Raw genomic sequence first — 19,497 nt, forward strand, 5'->3', positions numbered from 1 at the left:
TAAAATAGAAGCACAAGGTTTAATAACATGGCAATAATATGTTTAATAATATAATAATTTAAGTGAGAGTGTAGTTTTCAAAGCTTGGGGAGTTTTGCACTTAAAAAAAGGAATTATAAGCTATTTGCCACCAGATAAAGCAGCAAGTATAGCAGTTAAGAAACTTAAAAACAATTAATAGTTGTACACAAAAATTAAGAAAAGATGTTGAATAAAATAAACAAGTTCTGACACAAATGTAATGTGGTTGTTAAATTTGTCAGTTATGATACAAATAAAAAGCTTTATGGCTAGTTTTTTTTGTGGCAATTATAATCTGTGACGTGTAATGGAATAAATGCTGACTGTGGCTATAAGTTACCTAAATTATACATGACCATATTAATGACTGAATTGCAAGTGTGTTAGTTAGTAGTCATTGTTATGTTTTACTTTAATGTTGTCCAACTGAAATACTTCGACCTTTTTCGACTCATTTATTAATAAGTTTTTTTCTACATACTGTTGTTGTGTTTTACCGTATTTACAACCGCTTCGTTTTGAGTCTGTGTCACGTGTGTTTTTGTGCCACATTATTGCTGCATGTTATTGAGTTTGGTCCGTCGCTGTGCAAGTAAACAAAATTCCCCAATGACACCGTCTGCTGTTTACACTCGTGTACATTATTGCGAAACAAACATTACGTCACAATGGAGTTGCCAATTAAGATTTGTATTACTTGTTTTTTTACACAAAACAATGGCTAGAAAACTAGAAATGTAGCTTTTCTATATATTGCAAACTTATATTTGTTCAATAAAGGCTAAAATTTGTTGCAGCAGCCCCAGAAATTTTAGGCACGAGTCGCCACTGCTGCCGACCCGCTACACGTTTACTCTTTTCCCCTATAAGTATGGTTCCTCTGTACGACGTCACACAAGAGTGAATGTGTTCCAATCCGCAGCCATGCTCTCATCTATAGTAGCTTTTAAATCATTCACAGTTTCAAGCTAGAATATAATTTTCTACATTATGATTCCCGCACGTCCCTCTTCACACTGAAAATGTTTAGAAACCACTCTTTTCTACTTTGTTTCAGTCAAAATAAAGTTCAAAAAAGCAACTTTAGGACATAGGCTATAACTGTGTATCTAAACACTGACAACACCAAATAAAAAACTGTTTTACACTTGATCACCACTCACCAGTAACTAAAATGAAACATCACATTAAAAAACTTGGGTTACTAAGTTATGTGGAATTCCATCTCTCTAAGACAGTGCTCCGCAACCTTTTTTTACGCACGTCGCACCACACGAGCTTTAAATTGTCAGCGGCACACTCGACCTAAAAAAGATGTACGAGACAGCACCAAACACAATATGGATTTAGTGAGATATGTGGCATTGTTTACATGAGCACAATCGCGGTATGTTAGGCTCAATATTTAACAGAGTGACTCGAAGTTCGTCAAGGTTTTTGAAGCAAGATCGTTTGTCATGTTTTATCAACAACAAAGAAGAAAAGCTTTGTTCGCACAAGTAAGTTGTGCAGAAATGGAGCAAAATTTCCGTAGCTGCGTTCGAAATTTTTCGAACGACTAAAAAAGCATTAAGCCAGGAGTCTCAAACTTCTTTGAGGGCCAAAATCATTTTTTTAAGTTAGTCAAGGGCCACACTATTGGAATTGTTAGTAAACGTAACATGAACAAAAATAGTATGTGCCTAAAAATGTTGTGCAAATATGCCATTTAAATGTCCACAAAAGATGTGTAATGCAAAACATACAGTGTAACAGAGGTAAAAACCAGTGCAATAAACTAGTACGTGTGAAAACAATGGCATACAATGACGAAACAATTGAAACATTTGACGCAACAATTGGAATTGCCGATTCTCAAATTGAGGGACTATTTCCACCATACGATTAAAACGTCTGATTGTTTCTTGTAATCGGTGGGTGGTGTGACAGGGTATTTAACCATAGGTAAATACCTAAAACTTAAAAGTTAGTTCGCGGGCAGCATAAAAACCCTCGAGGCCCCTGCATTTAGCCAATATAAAGTATATTATGACGTAATAAAACATGAGTGTGTGAGTAGTTTAGCTTGGTGTTGTGAACTGTATCATTTGCTATAATGTTAAAACACACAAAAACAAAAATTTAAAAAGCTACGGTTTTGGAGCGGCACACCCAGCATCGTCTTGCGGCACACCAGTGTGCCGCGGCACAGCCGTTGCGGAGCACTGCGCTAAGAAAGTACAAAAGTAATTTTATGCAAACCAGTCGCCTTTACTATGAAATACACTTAAATCCGCTTAGCCCAAATTTCGCCCAGTGGCCCACACTCAGCCGGAGTAACTCACTCTAAGGCTGCTTATTAGCCCCTATTTAGTCGTAGCCTAGGGTTGCCATTCGTCCGGATTTTCCCTGACATGTCAGGGAATTTAGTGTTTAAATCTGCGTCAGGGAGAAATGTCAAAATGTACCTAAAAGTCCGGAATTCAAGAAAAATTATTTGTATATATTATAAAATTAATGTACCAACGGAGAAAGTTTCTAGTAGATAGCTACAACCGCGTCTATACCATGAAACGATAAGAGGTAAACTGGCGGCGCGCAGGTTAACGTACCTGTTACTGTTTGATGTGTGTGCGCGCGTAACAATACCTGTTTGTTACTAGATATTTAACAATATGCGTTAAATACACAAATAAAAATCCGCGTCTCAAGAAAACACAGCATTCGAAGCTATATCAGAACGTGGGAACTTTCATTTAACTGTATACCTATTATGCAGGGAACAAACTCACAACTAAAAGTCGAATGCGTAAGACATAAAAACATTTTTACAGAGGCATTTTTCTTCAAATTTGAAAAGGTCCTTGTGACTCCCATCGTTTAATTTTTTTGGTTGAAAAAAAAACTTAACTAAACAGAAGCGTGTGCAGAAAGTTAATTGACAAGGATCAGAGTATCGTATGTAACGTTTTCTCGTGTCGCTGTCCGTGTGACTTCCCAATATTCTAATTTATTCCGGAATGAAGTGTTTGGATCGCAAAAATGGTCAACGCAGCGGTTCTCAGACTGGGGTCCGCGGTCCTTTAGGGCATTTTGCGGGGACCTCGAAAAGGTGGAAATAATTCTATATCCTTATTTGGCGTCAGTTTGTGCAACTGGATAAGTTGAAAACAAAGTTCAAGTGAGAATCGACCGTCTCCATTGTTAAACAATAGGCTTTATTGCATGACAACTAACAAAAATGCAATTGTTCGCGCACAATTGTAATGTTTTTGTCCTGTCTGTGATGTCAGATTTGGATCATTGTTATGCGCAATTTTGCATAACTAGCTAAAATCCTGCAATCAACTTTCGTTTTTCTGAAATACACATTCAGACTTACGTCAACACATTTAGACTTAAAGTTTGAGAAAAACTGGGTTCACGCAACCGAGATAAATTTTGTCAGGGATTGTGTTTCATAAAATATGGCAACCCTATCGTAGCCTCTATTATGGCCAAGTTTAGTCCCTTAAGCGGACGCTTTGCCCCCGTTATGGTCATGTTTAATCCCCTAAAATGAAAGCGTTTAGCCCCTGTTTAGTCCTCCAAGCGTTCTAAAAATTCGTAGTTGTTTCGAGACAGGAACAAAAAAGAAGCTCCTCTTTAAATGCGTTTGAATGGGTATACTTAACAAATACCATTAACAGGGAACACGATGTCACATCAGTAGAGTCATCCAGTTGAATCGAAAATAAGCCAAATGTAGCAGACTTAATCTCTTGTATAACTTGATCTTTTATATCTAAAGCCATGTCTTCTATCCTTCTCTGGACTGTATTATTTGACAATGAAACGGCAGCAACTTTTTTTTATCTTCATTTCCAAGCACAAGTTCAACTATGTTTAAAGCACAAGGTTTTATCAAATCTTCACCATGCAATTGCAACATAGTAAGAAGCTTCAACTGCATTTGTGTTTGTTTCATAGTATGTCCCACTTGAATCTAGTTTCATCTTTTTCAAGGCACAAGCGTAACGCTCAAAAAGCTTCTACTTTTATCCTTATATTGTGAGTGTACATTTTGTAAATGCTGTTTTAACTTTGTTGGTTTCAAAGAATCATTTGACAGAACTTTATTACATAGTACACATTGAGGTATCTCCTCTCCATTTTGATTGATGTATGTGAATCCATATTCAAGAAATGAATTGTTGCATTTTCTCTTTTTGACACTCATGTTAAGTAAAACCTACGGTAAAACTCCTTTTAAACACTGCTAAGATAAATTTTGCTTAATTGTTGTGATCACTGGCACAAGACTTATTGGAGGCTTTACACTTAACAATCCTTACTTTAGGTAGCCTAAATGAAATTCAAACTGCTTTTCGATTGGCCAATTACCAACGATCTAACACTAAGTATTGCTAACACGCGGGATTTTATAGCCCACATAACCTTCAAGAATATATCGAAAAATCAAGCATTGTCTAAATCAGGTGTCCGCAAATAGTGGGTCGCGACCCAAATTTGGGTCGCGAGACCTTCCAGTCTGGGTCGCGAAATATTTTAAATTTCCCATGAATATAAGCATCGCATCTACACTTCTACAGTATTAATGAATTTCGGCTTTTTTCAACCTTTTAATCATTATTGCATTGTTATGTATGACTACGTAACTGTGACATACAGTCCATGTAACAATGCAAAAAGTTAGGCGCACCTATGCAAGCATGCGTTTTCTTATTAGCTAGTGTGTTCTCAACACAGAGCCCACAGTTCTCATTTGTTAGAATAAATACGTTAGTTTACCTCCTGTTTTATGTAAAAATAGCAACTGACAATAGCATAACAGCAGCCTTAATATTAATATTTAGTTGATTAGTATTTTCCACAGACTTGATGCTTGGGTCGCGAGAATTTAGAGCAATTTGTTTAGGGTCGCGCCAAAAAGTATTTGCGGACCCCTGGTCTAAATTACATGATATCACACAAACAAAATTACGTCACAATTAGCTCAATCAAGTGACCTAGACTTGCACAGTAATTCGTAAACAAGTGCAAAGCTCTGTATTTTTTTAATTTCTCGAAATTTCTTCGTACAACCACTTTCTGCATTGCTGCCTTAAATCGATTATTCGAGAACTTCCTTTTCTCAGCTCATATGCAGCAACAGTGTGCCATGCCCCCTCCTCAAGAAATTTTGACCGGCTGTTTTAGTATTGAATCTTGCAATTCCAGACAAAACTGTAAACAGCAATGTGCGCTATTTTTTTTAATGAGCGTAACGCATTGGTGCTCGTCACACATCTCAATAAACAATGCATGCCGATCTAGGTCACTTGGCTTCCAACTGCGCGTATGACGTTACAATGGATTTTATAATAGCTTTGTTATGTCACACTCATAGAAGTGAAGATAATTCCCAACTTGATTAAGGAGCAACCACTGTTAGAAACAACTGTGTCGAGGTAGCAACTTAGGTTACTATTGTTTAAAATGAAGCGAGGTAATAAAATAAACGCATATTTTTGGCCAAAACGTAAAATGGCCTCGGAAAATTCAGAAACAGAAATAGCCTCGACAAGCCAGGGTAACAAATCTCCCAAGACTTTTGAATTACTTTCGGATGCTATTTCGCCATTAGATATTGGACATGCCATTGATACACCAGTTATTGATGACAGGAAGCGATTGGAATTACTTGACAATGTTTGGTCTCCATCTGACAGTTTTGTATGGCCTTTTTCCGAACGCAAAGAAGGTGAAAAAACTCGAAAAAAATATCTTGGAAAGTAGCACATCAGCGGGTTTTACGATTGCTTTGCATTTTCACAATTAAAGAAAGGACTTTTCTGCAAGTATTGTGTTATATTTGCTCCTCAGGAGATTCGCGGAGTCAAATTAAATCGATTAGTCAAAACTCCTTTGCAAAAATATACACATTTAACTGGAAAAGATGGTTATTTGACGTCTCATCTTGCGCAGTGCTCCGCAACGGCTGTGCCGCGGCACACTAGTGTGCCGCAAGACGATGCTGGGTGTGCCGCTCCAAAACCGTAGCTTTTTAAATTTTTGTTTTTGTGTGTTTTAACATTATAGCAAATGATACAGTTCACAACACTAAGCTAAACTACTCACACACTCATGTTTTATTACGTCATAATATACTTTATATTGGCTAAATGCAGGGGCCTCGAGGGTTTTTATGCTGCCCGCGAACTAACTTTTAAGTTTTAGTTATTTACCTATGGTTAAATACCCTGTCACACCACCCACCGATTACAAGAAACAATCAGACGTTTTAATCGTATGGTGGAAATAGTCCCTCATTTTGAGAATCGGCAATTCCAATTGTTGCGTCAAATGTTTCAATTGTTTCGTCATTGTATGCCATTGTTTTCACACGTACTAGTTTATTGCACTGGTTTTTACCTCTGCTACACTGTATATTTTGCATTACACATTTTTTAGGGACATTTAAATGGCATATTTGCACAACATTTTTAGGCACATACTATTTTTGTTCATGTTACGTTTACTAACAATTCCAATGTGGCCCTTGACTAACTTAAAAAAATGATTTTGGCCCTCAAAGAAGTTTGAGACTCCTGGCTTAATGCTTTTTTAGTCGTTCGAAAAATTTCGAACGCAGCTACGGAAATTTTGCTCCATTTCTGCACAACTTACTTGTGCGAACAAAGCTTTTCTTCTTTGTTGTTGATAAAACATGACAAACGATCTTGCTTCAAAAACCTTGACGAACTTCGAGTCACTCTGTTAAATATTGAGCCTAACATACCGCGATTGTGCTCATGTAAACAATGCCACATATCTCACTAAATCCATATTGTGTTTGGTGCTGTCTCGTACATCTTTTTTAGGTCGAGTGTGCCGCTGACAATTTAAAGCTCGTGTGGTGCGACGTGCGTAAAAAAAGGTTGCGGAGCACTGATCTTGCGCATGGCTTTCACAGTGAATGTATACGACAAGCAACAGAACTACGCCTGCGCATAAAAAATGGGATTGGCAACGTTTCCCAACAAGCGAATTCGGCTTTTGAAACGCAGCGACAAAAAAACAGAGATGCTCTGAAGAAAATTATACGAGCAGTGAAACATATAGGAAGACTGGGGTTGGCGTTCCGTGGCCACAGAGACAGCGGCAAATTGGCACTTGACTCAGAAAACCTTTACTCTCAAGGAAACTTTCGAGCTCTCCTTCAGCTTATGGTCCAATCTGGCGACACGGTTCTCGAACGCCATATAAATGAAGCTTCTCGCAATGCGCAGTATATTTCCCCCATTGCTCAAAATGAGCTGATTGAAGCCATCGATATCACAATGCGTAAGGTTGTAGTGAGGGAGGTATGTGAGTCCAACTTTTTTGCAATTCTAGCGGACGAAACCACCGACTTCTCGCAGCAGGAACAACTGAGCTTGTGTCTCCGCTGCGTTCGCGACTTCCGCATTTGCGAGAGATTCCTATGTTTTGCCGAGGCACCAGATTTAACTGGAAAAGGATTGGCAAAACAGATTATTGGTATACTTCTAGACTCCGGAGTGGACATTTCTTTTATGGTGGCCCAGGGTTATGACGGCGCAGCAGCTATGTCTGGGCAACATAATGGCGTGCAAAAGTATGTCCGAGACAAATGTCCAAATTCTGTTTACGTACATTGTGCGGCACACAACCCGAATCTCTGTCTGGCCAAAGCTTCAAATGTGCCAGCAATATCTGCGGCACTAGCCACTATTCAATCTACAGCCGTATTCTTTTCTGATTCCAATAAAAGGATGGCCTCTCTGCAATCGTTTATACGATCTGTTTGTCCCCCAGTCAGAAAATATCTCGGAGTTATCCCCGGGCCAAACTAGGGATTTGGGTCTTTGTTCGAATTAGCAGTGGTTTATCTTAGATTAACTCAGATGAGTGTTCTTACACATTTTTCTTATTTGAGGTTGTGGAGACGATGTTTTAACAAGTAGGCCTAAACAATATTTTAATTCATGTTATTGCAAACTATGTTAATCTTGTGGAAAACTGTTTCTATGATTATCTGCGATAACCCATGGGTAAATCGTGGAAGTACCGATGGTATTTTCGGAATCTTGTGTTATTGCCAAATCAATCACTTTACATCAAATTTACTGTTTAAATTTGTATCTACCCTACATAACTTATACCCTATAGCAGTGTTTTTCAACCTTTTTTGAGCCACGGAACACTTTATACATTAAAATATGTTTGCGGAACACCAAACGAAATTTTGATGCAATGAAACAACTATAGGCTCAGGGTGACACTAAAACGCTAAATCGCACATCACGTAATCACTAAAACGGATGAAAACGCTTATATAGCGCTATTAGAGTCGGGGGAAGTTTTACGAAAACTAGTATTGTACCTAAATACAATATTCGCCTAGCACTGACTGTTCCGTGATTCATCGTTTTCCGCGCAAGCAATTATGCTGAACATCAGAAAATTTGTTGAATCTCGTGTCGACTGAAACAGCGTTTAAATGTTATATTATTTTTAAAGATCACCCAAAGCTAAATTGCACCAACGGTCAGCAATTTACCCGCGATTCAGCTATTTCATTATTAGACAACGAGTCTTAATATTACACAACAATAAATGAAGCCAATCACTACAGAACATTCCAATCGGGGATGGCGGATAATTATTTTCATAAAAGAAAACCTATTTCCGCCTATTGTATTAATCCAGTGATTTTCGACCGGTGTTTGACATAAAACACTATTTAAACCATAGAAGTCTTTAACAGGCCTGTCAAACTCGCGGCCCACGAACAGTCAACAACAATTGTAGTATTTTGTCAGATTTTTATCCAATTATACTAAGTTTTTCTTTCTTTTCAAGTTCAAAGCTATTATTTAAACTGACGTTTACCGAAATTAAATTTATACATACAAATTCATATGTTATGAATAGAAACGATAGTAATTAAACCGTTCCTTAAAGTTTCAGTCAAGGGTGTACAACCCGCGGCCGTACGGCCACATTAAAATATATGCACTGGCAGACGTGATGTAATTAAAACTCCTTTGCCAAAATTTTTGATTTTCAAACTGCCCTAAACAGATTTTGTGTTACTGAAAGAGTATTACCAGGCTAGTAGCCATATGCGACAGACTTTTTGTAGGCCTATTGTGTGCAAACAATGCGAAAAAAACAGGTACAAAAAGTGTCACAATATAGATTATGACATAATAATAGAGTTAAAACTGCTGGTCTTCACATTGTGGAGCTTAATCTGTACATTAAGTTGGAAATTAATCTGGGCTTTTGGGGCGTCAATAGACGGTATATATATGATATAAATCTTTTCCTTGTAATTTTTTAACAAAAACCAGTAGATAATTTGCGGCCGTTGGTGAAATAAGGATCTGCAATGCGGTCGTCGTAGCGAAAAGGTTGTTTCAGTGTATAAAACTAGATTAAAAATCACATGCGGCCCTCGGCATAATTCCCAAACTGCAATGTGGCCCGCGAACCTCACGAGTTTGACACCCCTGGTCTAAAACATTAGAATCCAATATTCAAACCAGCAAATTTTTCGCGGAACACCTGACGATCTTTCACGGAACACTAGTGTTCCGCGGAACACCGGTTGAAAATCACTGCCCTATAGGCCTACATAAAACGCGTGGGCATATAAATTATCAATAGAGCGTTTTTTACACTCGCTGTACACATTTTTTTTGTTGTTGAAACATACAATGCACAAACTATGCGAAATATTTTAAAATTATTGGCTGGTTTCGTCACTGTGAGTCCAGTTATTCCCGCGTTTTATCTTTTTAAAAGAGTTTGGCAAGGGACCAGACTTGATTTTGCTACAACGATTTAGGTTTTGGCGGGTGTCGCGTGTTTAGGTGGATTTAAGTTGTTTAAAGTCCGTTAGTGCATAAAATAGTTAGTGTATTTGTTTAGACTCTAGGTATTAATTAAAGTTTGTGGAATACATTGCTTCATGAAACAAGCCATAAGGCAGCAGGTTTGTGGAATGTATAATGACATATGTAAAAGTCTTCTAGATGTAGGCCACGTTAACTGCTAGCAACACTATATTTACATTTTTCCAACTTACTCTGTATATGTTACATCTTATTTGCCAGTAATTGCCGATTTCTGTTGATTCCCGGATTTCCTCGGTACAATTTGTGTTGTAATCTATTGCGTTGTGTGACGTAATAATCGACTACCAGTTTTTTGTGATAACGCAACGTGATTTAGTTCTTCGTTGCTGACTTCCGTGGAGCACGGTGCTGCGTCGGTTTTATTAGATAAGCCGTTTATTGTCGTGTTGACGATTATTGGTGAGTCACTTTGTATATATATGTGTTTAATGACTCCAAAACGTGAATTACTACAATAAATGCGAACTTAACTGCAATGACTTAAAATGTCATTTCGCTTTGTAATATTTGTACTGTACGTGTAGTTGGGTTCATTCATCCAACCATAATTTTTTTTCTTAGGAGTATTGCAATTCACATCTTACGAGGATGCAACAATTGACAAAATCGAAAATGAAGTTAAAGTTTCTCTGGCTGGTGTTGGGGATTGGAATGGGAGGCGCCAGGAGAGAAGAAAAAAGAAATTGAAAATTCAACAAATGAGAGTGACAGCAACACCAGTACGGACACCATACCATGTGAAGACTGCGATGACATGGAATGAAATCCAGGTTTGGGGCAAAGGTTGCATCTGGCAAAATGGCAAAATACTGCCTAAACGACATTTGCCCCAACCTGCCGTTTAAACTGTTCGTTTGTTTATTATATTCGTTCCCCAACTTACCCTGTTTGCCCCCTGTTACCCTGCCTAAGTGCGCGTAAGTACAATGACAATAAATAATTGTAGCGGGTATTTTGCATTTGGTGTAAAGCAGGGATACGTTTGGCCAGGCTACTTCCACGTTAGGCCCATATATAAGGCCCTACCTAGGGAAATCAGCGATAATCTAACATGGGCCCGATGTTACCTTTCCTGTCTCCCGCCAGTGATAAATCTATGGGGTATCTCCGATCAGCAAGTTATGGGCCATACTAAACTCGAAGATATTTCGAATAAGTCCCGCACAAAAATTTCCGACTGGGCCAGAAAGCGCTCACACAAGACTGCAGCAACACTGTCAGACACGATGGGTCGAAAAGCAGACTTCTGTTTTAATATTCAGAGAGCTTTACCCTGCTGTTGTCGCAGCATTAGATTCTTTGACTTCGTGTCCTCGCAACGGAGGTAAAGCGCTGATGTTAATGAGAGCTATCAGTGAGCAATCATTGTTAGTTGCTCTTGAGGTTACTGCAAGAGTATTGGAAGTTACTAAACCATTAGCAATGCTCCTCCAAACTGTCTCTTTGGATTTGCATAAGGCTTCAGCATCTGTAAACAACTGCGTTGAAACATTGCAGCAGATGCGAGAAGATGACACATTTTCAATGTTATTTTCGAAGGCCGAGGCACGCCATGGCGGTCCTATAACACTGCCCCGAATTATTGGACGCCAAGTTCACAGAGGAAACGCACCGGCCGATTCTCCAGCGTCGTACTACAAGCGAAATGTTTTTTACCCCTTCATTGATACTGCCATATCACAGCTTCGTGAACGGTTTAATGAACACTCTGCCAAGGCACTGTCCATGCAGTCTCTTCTTCCGAAGTTCTGTGTAAACGAACCGTTCGGGCGGATCGAAGCTGCTGTTGAAGAGTTTGGTCGATTCCTTCCAGGACCGAAAGATACAGTAGAAGTTGAGTTTTTGCGATGGAAAAACCACTGGAAGCGCCAAGAAGTCAAACCAACAAATACAATTGTTGCGTTGAAAGCAGCAAGTGAACTGCAGACGTTTCCCTGCATTTCGAAATTGCTGCAAATATTTGCGACTTTTCCAGTCACAACCGCAACAAGTGAGCGTTCATTCAGTACATTAAAGTACATCAAAAATTACCTGCGTTCTACTATGGGTGAACCTCGATTGAATGGCCTTGCCTCTTTATTTATTCACCGCGATATTAAATTGAATTACGACGACGTAATTGTGGAATTTTCGAAAAAAATAGACGTTTAGACTTCATGTAGAATTGTAGATAGTGTATATTCCCTGTGTCGTATTACGTAAGTGTATATTTTCTCTTTCTTCCATTCTTCATTCGTTTCCGTGAAAAAAAACATACCAAGTGTTACATGTATACGATCGAATCGTGACTATAACGTTCGTCACTTACAGCAAGAGTAAGGGCTTCACAGGGCCTTATGCTAACCAGCATTTAGTTGATATTGTGAGTTTAGTAGGCACAACAGGTGCTAACAGAGAGGTCTACACAGTCTACTGCCAGGAGGCGCATTACATTTTTACCGATAAACGTTACAGCAAATTGTTTCAAACAAATATTATTTCAAAAATTTACTTTTTATGATTTTGACAAACGTTGCATTCTATGTTTGTTGGGCTTTGAGTTTGAACTGATGTGGTTGCTCGTATTAGTGACGTCACATGAAATGACGTCATAAGTCCGCCCTATAACCCTACGGGAAGTGCGAAAGAGAAATAAGTTTGAGGTAAAGCTTGTTACCGTTGTATTGAAAAAGTATGGCTCGTCACCATACGTAGTAAATAATGTGTCCCCTGTGGCATATGAAATGCCCAACCTTGCTCTCGAGATTACAAAAAGTACGAACACACGCCCGAAAACGCAATGCATTCAAATAGCAGAATGTTTAAGCTGATTCGTCCCTTGTCCCTGGTGTTTGTTTGCACGTCGAATTATATCTGCAAGTTAAGTTAGCTGAGTCTCACAGTTCTTGTACATACTTGTATAAATCGCCCCCTTTTGAAGTAAAATCGCCAAAATTGTCACCATCGAAATCGCCCCCGTTGATAGACGAGATCGCCCCCGCTGAAGGTTTAGACCAGTGCTCCGCAACCGCTGTGTCGCGGCACACTGGTGTGCCGCAAGTCGATGCTGGGTGTGCCGCCCCAAATCCGTAGCTTTTTACATTTTTGTTTTTGTGTATTTTAACATTATAGTAAATGATACAGTTTACAACACCAAACTAAAGCTACACTACTGACTAAACCAGTGTTTCTCATACTGGGGTCCGCGTTCCTTTAGGGGTCCGTGAGTCAATTTTTGGGGGACCGCGAAAAGGTTGAAGTAATTCTATAATCTTATTTGGCGTCAGTTTTGTGCCATTGAATCAGTTCAATCAAAGTAGAATTGAGAATCGACTTTCTCCATTGCTAACCAATAGCCTTTTTTGTATAACAAGTAACAAAAATGCATGGTTCGCACACAGCCGTAAAGTTTTTTTTGTCTTGTCTGTGATGTCAAATGCTGTCTTTGCGACATTTTTAGGCGCAATTTTGCGTAACTAGCTAAAATCCCGCGATCAACTTCCGTTTTTTTCTGAAATGACTAAACACTCATGTTTTATCACGTCGTAATATACTTTATATACTTTATATTGGCCTAATGCAGGGGTCTCAGACACGCGACCCGGTGTGGCCCTTTAAGAGGGTTTTATTGCGTCTCGTGAACTATCTTTTGAATTTTGGGTGTTTACCTATGGTTGTATACCCTATTACAGGGCTTCCCAAACTTTTTTGATCGCGACCCCTTTTAATCTCTTTAAATTTTTCGCGACCCTTCACGGATAATATGATAGACAATGCGAAAAAACCTTTGTTGTATTTATTGAAACGCCGAATTCGAGCGAAAACTAAAAACAACCTACCGGTACTCGGAGTCTACTACTTTACACGTTCAAACACCGATAACTTTTACGTGCTTTAGCCTTAGTTTCTGACAGATTGTTTTGCAAATGGGCACTTGTCACAATTTCTTCGTGTGGTTTGAACGTTTGCTGTGCGTCGAGAACATACGCACGTTCGTAAAGGACGATTTACCGAGTCGGCAAGTTTCACAACGATTTAGGTTTTAAGTAAGTTGTTAGGGCGGAAAATAAAGTAAAAGCAATACAAGTTTCAAATCGTGTATTGTTGACGCCTAAACTGAGCTCACCTTGAACCAAGTTTAGGCCGTTGCAGTGCTTTGAAAACAGATATTTAACACTGCTTAAAAATCGGAAATTTATTGCATATTTTTATCAGAGAAAGTTATTGCGCCAAACAATGCTTAAACGCTTATAACTCTATATATCATGTTTATGCTGCATTAAAATGCCTGGGTATTTTAAAACAATTGCAATTGTTGCGTTTCAACCGACGTCTGTTCGATCAATAGCGTCAGTACAAGCGCGTTTGCGCTTGGCTGAAAACGTTTTAAAACCGACGTAACTTGAACAAAGATGCGATTTTGACGTTATACAAAGATAAAGGCCGGGGGTGTGCGGCACCCTCACACCCCCGTACTCCGCGCCAGTGTATTGATTACTTTTTGCAGAAATTGGTACAGCTCTCTGCGACCCCTCAAGTTTGTTAAGCGACCCCTTCCGGGGTCGCGACCCCCAGTTTGGGAAGCCCTGCCCTATTAGACCACCGATTACAACAAACAATCATTCTTTATTAGTAATGGCTAGAAATGAATGCGACGTTTTAATCGTATAATCATTATACGATTAAAACGTCGCATTCATTTTTAGATTATACTATACTACTACTATAATGGAAATAGCCCATCTTTTTGAGAATCAGCAATGGTTTATCCCCGTGTCTAGTTTGATAGTGGCTGTACGTGTTACATTCGGGTGATGTTAGGATATCGAATATTGATACTTTCGCGAACATATGCTTGGAGTTAATTGACAAGATGATATGCATAACGATTTTTCATGTCGCTATTTATCTCAGTTTACCTTTTAAGTAAACAGGGTGCATGAGTTCGTCACAACAACCAAACAAGGTTGAAGAGCACTGGGCTAGGCTACTGAATTCTCAAGTGATTATTCCGAAATCGGATTGTCACACTTCTGAAACTTACATGGCCCGTAACACACGAAATACAACATACTATTCCCCTTATAGGCCATACGACCAAAAAATCTGGACATCACAAAGCCTGTTAAATTTTTATTTGCCAGATGGCAAAACATATTTGACGTAACAAAGAATACTGTGCCGCTGTGCGCATTGCTACCAATCTTTGTTAGCAGCTAAAACGTATGGTCAAAAGCACATAATGAATAAAGGATGTAACTTGTTGGGGTTCGACCAAAGGCTGAAGAATGTCATAGGGGTTCGGCCGTGATAAAAAGGTTAAGAACCACTGGTCTAGGCACAGGGCTACTCAAACTTTCTTGCTCTGCGACCCTTTTTTAAAACAGAAATTTTTACGCGACCCCTTGATGGGTATAGGCCAGGGGTGCACAACCTTTTCGCTATGACGGCCGCATCACAGATCTTTATTTCACCAGCGGACGCTTATTGCCTGCTTGCTTGTGTTTTAAAATTACTGATGTTAAGAAATACTTTATTACAAATACATATACTGTCTATGGGCCCTAAAAAGCCTAAATTAATTTCTAACGTCATACACAAATTGACAGTCTTAGCTTTTACGACGTCGTGACGCTTGTGGTATCTGCTTTTTCGCATTGTTTGCACACAATAGACATATGGCTACTATAGGCTGGTATACTCTTTTAAGTTCCACACAAAGTGTTTAGAGCAGTTTTAAAATCAAATTTTTTGGCAAAAGAGTTTTTATTTACATCACGGCCACCAGTACATATATTCTAATAAACATGTTCACGGCGCACAAACTCGTCTCTGTACGGCCGCAAGGTCGTGCACCCCTGGTAGCCTCTACACGGGAATGATGTGTGAACAATAAATGTACGCACGTATCCCATTTATTGTGACTGACATAATAACGAAAATTGTTTCGCGACCCCAATATTATATTCCGCGACCCCAAAAAATCCCACTTACTTTTATCAGTGACAAACATAGTGTGTTTTGCTCTGTATCTACTTGTAGATACAGTAAGTACCATGCACTCTTAAACACCTGCAAATGTTGTCATTTACAGACAAAACTAATTGACAAAACGTAATTTTAGCATTTAAAAATGGGATGTTTGGAAATCAGGTAATTGCAGTGATGGGGAGACTCGAGTCAATGACTCGACTCGAGTCACCTTTTTAAAAGACTTGACTTGACTCAAGTCTCAGTTGTGAAAAGACTCGACTTGACTTGGACTCGTCTTAGTAGAGACTCGACTCGGACTCGTTATTTCTTTTCAAACTTTCCATCTAGTTTTCAACTATTATTTTTTCACTGTATAGCCTACTTTGCAGGTTCGCGAGCCGAATGTTTGACATACTTGCTGTAGTGTATGAGACAAAATTGAATCAAGCCAAGTCGAAAAATAGAGAAATCAACTGTGGTCCTTTGTCAAAACGCAAGAAAAGTTTGAGGGCAATCAAGCGTAAATAATGCGGGAATGAAATTCTCGGATACAATACATGTACCATTGTACATCATCATAATTACAACTTTCAAGCATAGGCACGGCGGCACGCCGTCACAGTAAATTATGTGGACTTTGGATTAGATAAGACGTAGAAAACGGACATGACGACGAAGTTTCAAACTGAAAGCTATAGTTTCTATTTAGTAAGTGCTCCAGTCGCATTTAAATCAGGGTGTCGAACTGGACCTAAACCTGGCTGAACGCTGAACCTGTCCAATGGTTTAAGTGGTTTTATCCATTCATTCATTAAACCCGAACCTTAAGTTACATTTTCTTAAAATTCCAAACCGGAGTTAAAATCGTTTGCTTTAGTGTCGATCCTGAACCGGAATCAAACCGGTAAAAATAAAGCCCATATTTTTTATCATTGCGCATAAGAAAATTAATGGCTTTATAGAACAACGGAATATAGAATATGCAAAATAACATAAAGTGTGATGCAGTACACAGTCAAAATAGCTTTGTTTGATACATCCTGTAGATTAATACAGACCGGTAGATTTTGTAAACCAGTTTGAACCGGGTAATTTGCCCAAACCGGAACAAAACTTGAACCCAAAAATATTTTTGAAAAAAGCCTAAACCTCTAAAAACAAAATAAAGTGAACCCGACCAAACATAAATGCGTGAACTAGCAGTTCGGCTCCCTGATATGAATATTAATTTTGCTTCTGTTGCCTGGTACGTGTTTTTAAATTTAATTATAGTCTCCTTTTTTACCGAATTAAACTACGGTGGGTTGACACTAAAACGCTGAATATTGCGGGACGTCGTGGAAACCGCTAAATAGCTGACAGTTAGTGCTATTAGGGTTGGGTTGAGGTTTTATAATAGTATAAAAATAAAAAATGTTCCTGCCTAAAACTTATTCAGCTATTTCCTGACATTAGGCAAAAATGCTATTGCGGGACATCTCAGGTGCGGAATGTTTCACTCAAAAACTAAAAACGTTACAACGCCCAAAAATTTTTACACAGGACATTTTAAAAATTCGTGTCCAAAAATGTCAAAAAATTGATGTACCTAAGTAACATAAAAAGATTTGCTACAAAATATTTCTTACCAGTACTAATAAGGTCAGGAAATTATTTTCTCTCTGCCAAAATAAGGTTGTAATTTGCAACATTTCTGTCATTCCGTATTACTTTAAATTGCTAAAATCGACCAGTCTGCAGATTGTGGCAGCTGCATGCATGATTTAAAACAATGTTTTTTGCATGCAAATTTTTAAGGTTACATGCAGAAATTTTGTACCAAAAGCATTTAATGGTTGTGCATTGACCTCTATTGCTTGCTTTGCACACTGCTGAAATTGGTCTTGCCAAACTTAAGGGTCTTGATGCCGAGATGCCTGAGATCTTATCGGAAACTGCCATGTTCTGCAGACTTAAAACTCATGACATTTAAACCCATAATTCAAACCAGATTTATTTTCAATTTTTTGCAGTTTTGAATTCTGCATGATCCTGAGTTTGTACTGGTTTAAATTTTTAGCATTCTGTCTTTTCTAGATCAAATATATTTAATGTTTTGCTTGTGTTCCGGGCCAGATGTTGTGCGCGATGCTTGCATAGGTGTAATACTCTTGGTATATATATATATATATTATTTACCTCTATTATTAATATGCAAGACTATCACTTAAGTTTTTTTTAGTCTTAAATTTGTTAACTTTTTTAGTATTCAATTAACCTGTTGTTAAAATACAATTGTGGAGTTTTTCAAGTTGTTGACTTTGGTGGTTCTTCATTTGATGAAATACACTTTTGGACAGGAAAATTAAATACATGTTGATAAACCAACAATGTATGAAGATGATGGTGAGTAAAATTGTGAAACACTTTTAACAACAACCCACTTACATGAAAGTTTAGAATCACAGCACTTGATAAAGGAAATGACCCAAGAGTTTCATCTTTGCAACACGTTGCAAACTATTTAAAATTATTTTGTAACTTTTAGTTTGATTCACCCATTTTACATTATTTTATCCACAAATATTGTTGAAACATACAAGGTTTAATATAGAGGAAAGTTATAATGTTGTGGAATGTGAAATTGTGGTGTAAAAAAATTAACCCCAATCAATCAGCTCATTGATTACCATTACAGCCAGTGGCGTATCCTAGGGGGGTTTGGGGTCGGTTTACAACATAAAAACACAGGCAACTTTATGCCAAATTTGCTTTGGACAACACAAAATCGGGAAAAAGTTCCATCTGGTTACGTATATTTTTTTCGCTATCGTGTGGAGATTACATTTTTCCGCATGTGCATGTGTGCACCTGTAGCCCAACTATGGTAGATAAATTAGCCAGTGATTTATAACTACGTACAACAATGTACTTAAGTACTCGGTAATCGGTATCGAAGGTATATACATGTGGTACTCGTACTCGGTATCGGTACTCGCTTCAAAACCTGGTATCGTCCCATCACTAATAAATAATGGCGGTCCAACATAAATACGTTTGTTTAAGCCGAATGTATGTCAGCAAAACAAAAGATTGTATTAGGCACTAAATCTATGATCACTTTGTATGGCAAGGAACCATTTTTTTGGCACATGTGCACAGTGGCGTATCCAAGGGGGGGGTTTTGGGGGTCCGGACCCCCCCCTTTTCAAAAAGTTGTGCGTACATTAAATAGGCCAAAATCGTTCCGTTTACCACTGCGTGATAACAGGGAGTCGTTATCTCAAAGACGCTAGCCTTCAATCTCTTGTAGTCGCTTGTTATCTAATCGCCAATTGTGACGTAACAAGGGTTTAATAAGGAGGTTTATGCGCTAACAATCGGAAAGTTACGTTCCGGCTAGTACGCTGGTAGCAGTTTTTTGCTTAGTGGTAACTGCACTAAGTGCAACATATCAAACTATTTTTGCATTTGAACAATGTAAAAGTGTTAAAAACGTGTAATGTTGTGTTGCTTTGATCCGCCAAACACGTAATAGTTTGTCAAAAACATAAGATCGATGTAAATCGAGTTATGTTATTAGGGTAATTTGTTACTTGCCAGGCACAATTTATGCCTTCTGCAGTTACCACCTTTAGTG

General features: G+C 38.4%; 3 protein-coding genes across 4 annotated transcripts in view; all 3 read left to right on the forward strand.

The window, feature by feature from the left end:
* Positions 1-5,526: 5,526 nt before the first annotated feature.
* On the forward strand, positions 5,527-7,947 carry LOC145213083 (52 kDa repressor of the inhibitor of the protein kinase-like). Its single transcript, XM_080081322.1, has 2 exons — positions 5,527-5,715; positions 6,864-7,947. Exons 1-2 carry the CDS (start codon positions 5,527-5,529, stop codon positions 7,854-7,856), a joined length of 1,182 nt encoding a protein of 393 aa, XP_079937448.1. The 3' UTR covers positions 7,857-7,947.
* Positions 7,948-8,015: 68 nt separating this feature from the next.
* On the forward strand, positions 8,016-12,320 carry LOC145212100 (52 kDa repressor of the inhibitor of the protein kinase-like). The gene is made up of 2 exons (XM_080080120.1): positions 8,016-10,325; positions 10,488-12,320. Exon 2 carries the CDS (start codon positions 11,262-11,264, stop codon positions 12,075-12,077), a length of 816 nt encoding a protein of 271 aa, XP_079936246.1. The 5' UTR covers positions 8,016-10,325; positions 10,488-11,261; the 3' UTR covers positions 12,078-12,320.
* Positions 12,321-18,088: 5,768 nt separating this feature from the next.
* The window catches only part of LOC145212464 (DNA-directed RNA polymerase II subunit RPB2), a 48,291-nt gene continuing 46,882 nt past the window's right edge, over positions 18,089-19,497 (forward strand). For both annotated transcript variants that reach the window (XM_080080591.1, XM_080080593.1), the window contains exon 1: positions 18,089-18,263. In XM_080080591.1, coding sequence (XP_079936717.1) covers positions 18,248-18,263 — 16 coding nt within the window. In that variant the 5' untranslated portion in view covers positions 18,089-18,247. The remainder of the gene's footprint in view (positions 18,264-19,497) is intronic.

This window comes from Phallusia mammillata, chromosome 2, assembly GCF_965637545.1.
Source record: "Phallusia mammillata chromosome 2, kaPhaMamm4.hap1.1, whole genome shotgun sequence".
NCBI classification, from domain to species: domain Eukaryota; kingdom Metazoa; phylum Chordata; class Ascidiacea; order Phlebobranchia; family Ascidiidae; genus Phallusia; species Phallusia mammillata.

What these genes read in the sequence shown, in the direction of transcription:
- LOC145213083 (XM_080081322.1), top strand. Translation starts at nt 5,527, where the DNA reads ATGGCCTCGGAAAATTCAGAAACAGAAATAGCCTCGACAAGCCAGGGT. An exon ending in GGTCTCCATCTGACAGTTTT is followed by an intron (nt 5,716 to 6,863) that starts GTATGGCCTTTT and finishes CATCTTTTTTAG; the next exon opens with GTCGAGTGTGCCGCTGACAA.
- LOC145212100 (XM_080080120.1), top strand. Translation starts at nt 11,262, where the DNA reads ATGTTAATGAGAGCTATCAGTGAGCAATCATTGTTAGTTGCTCTTGAG.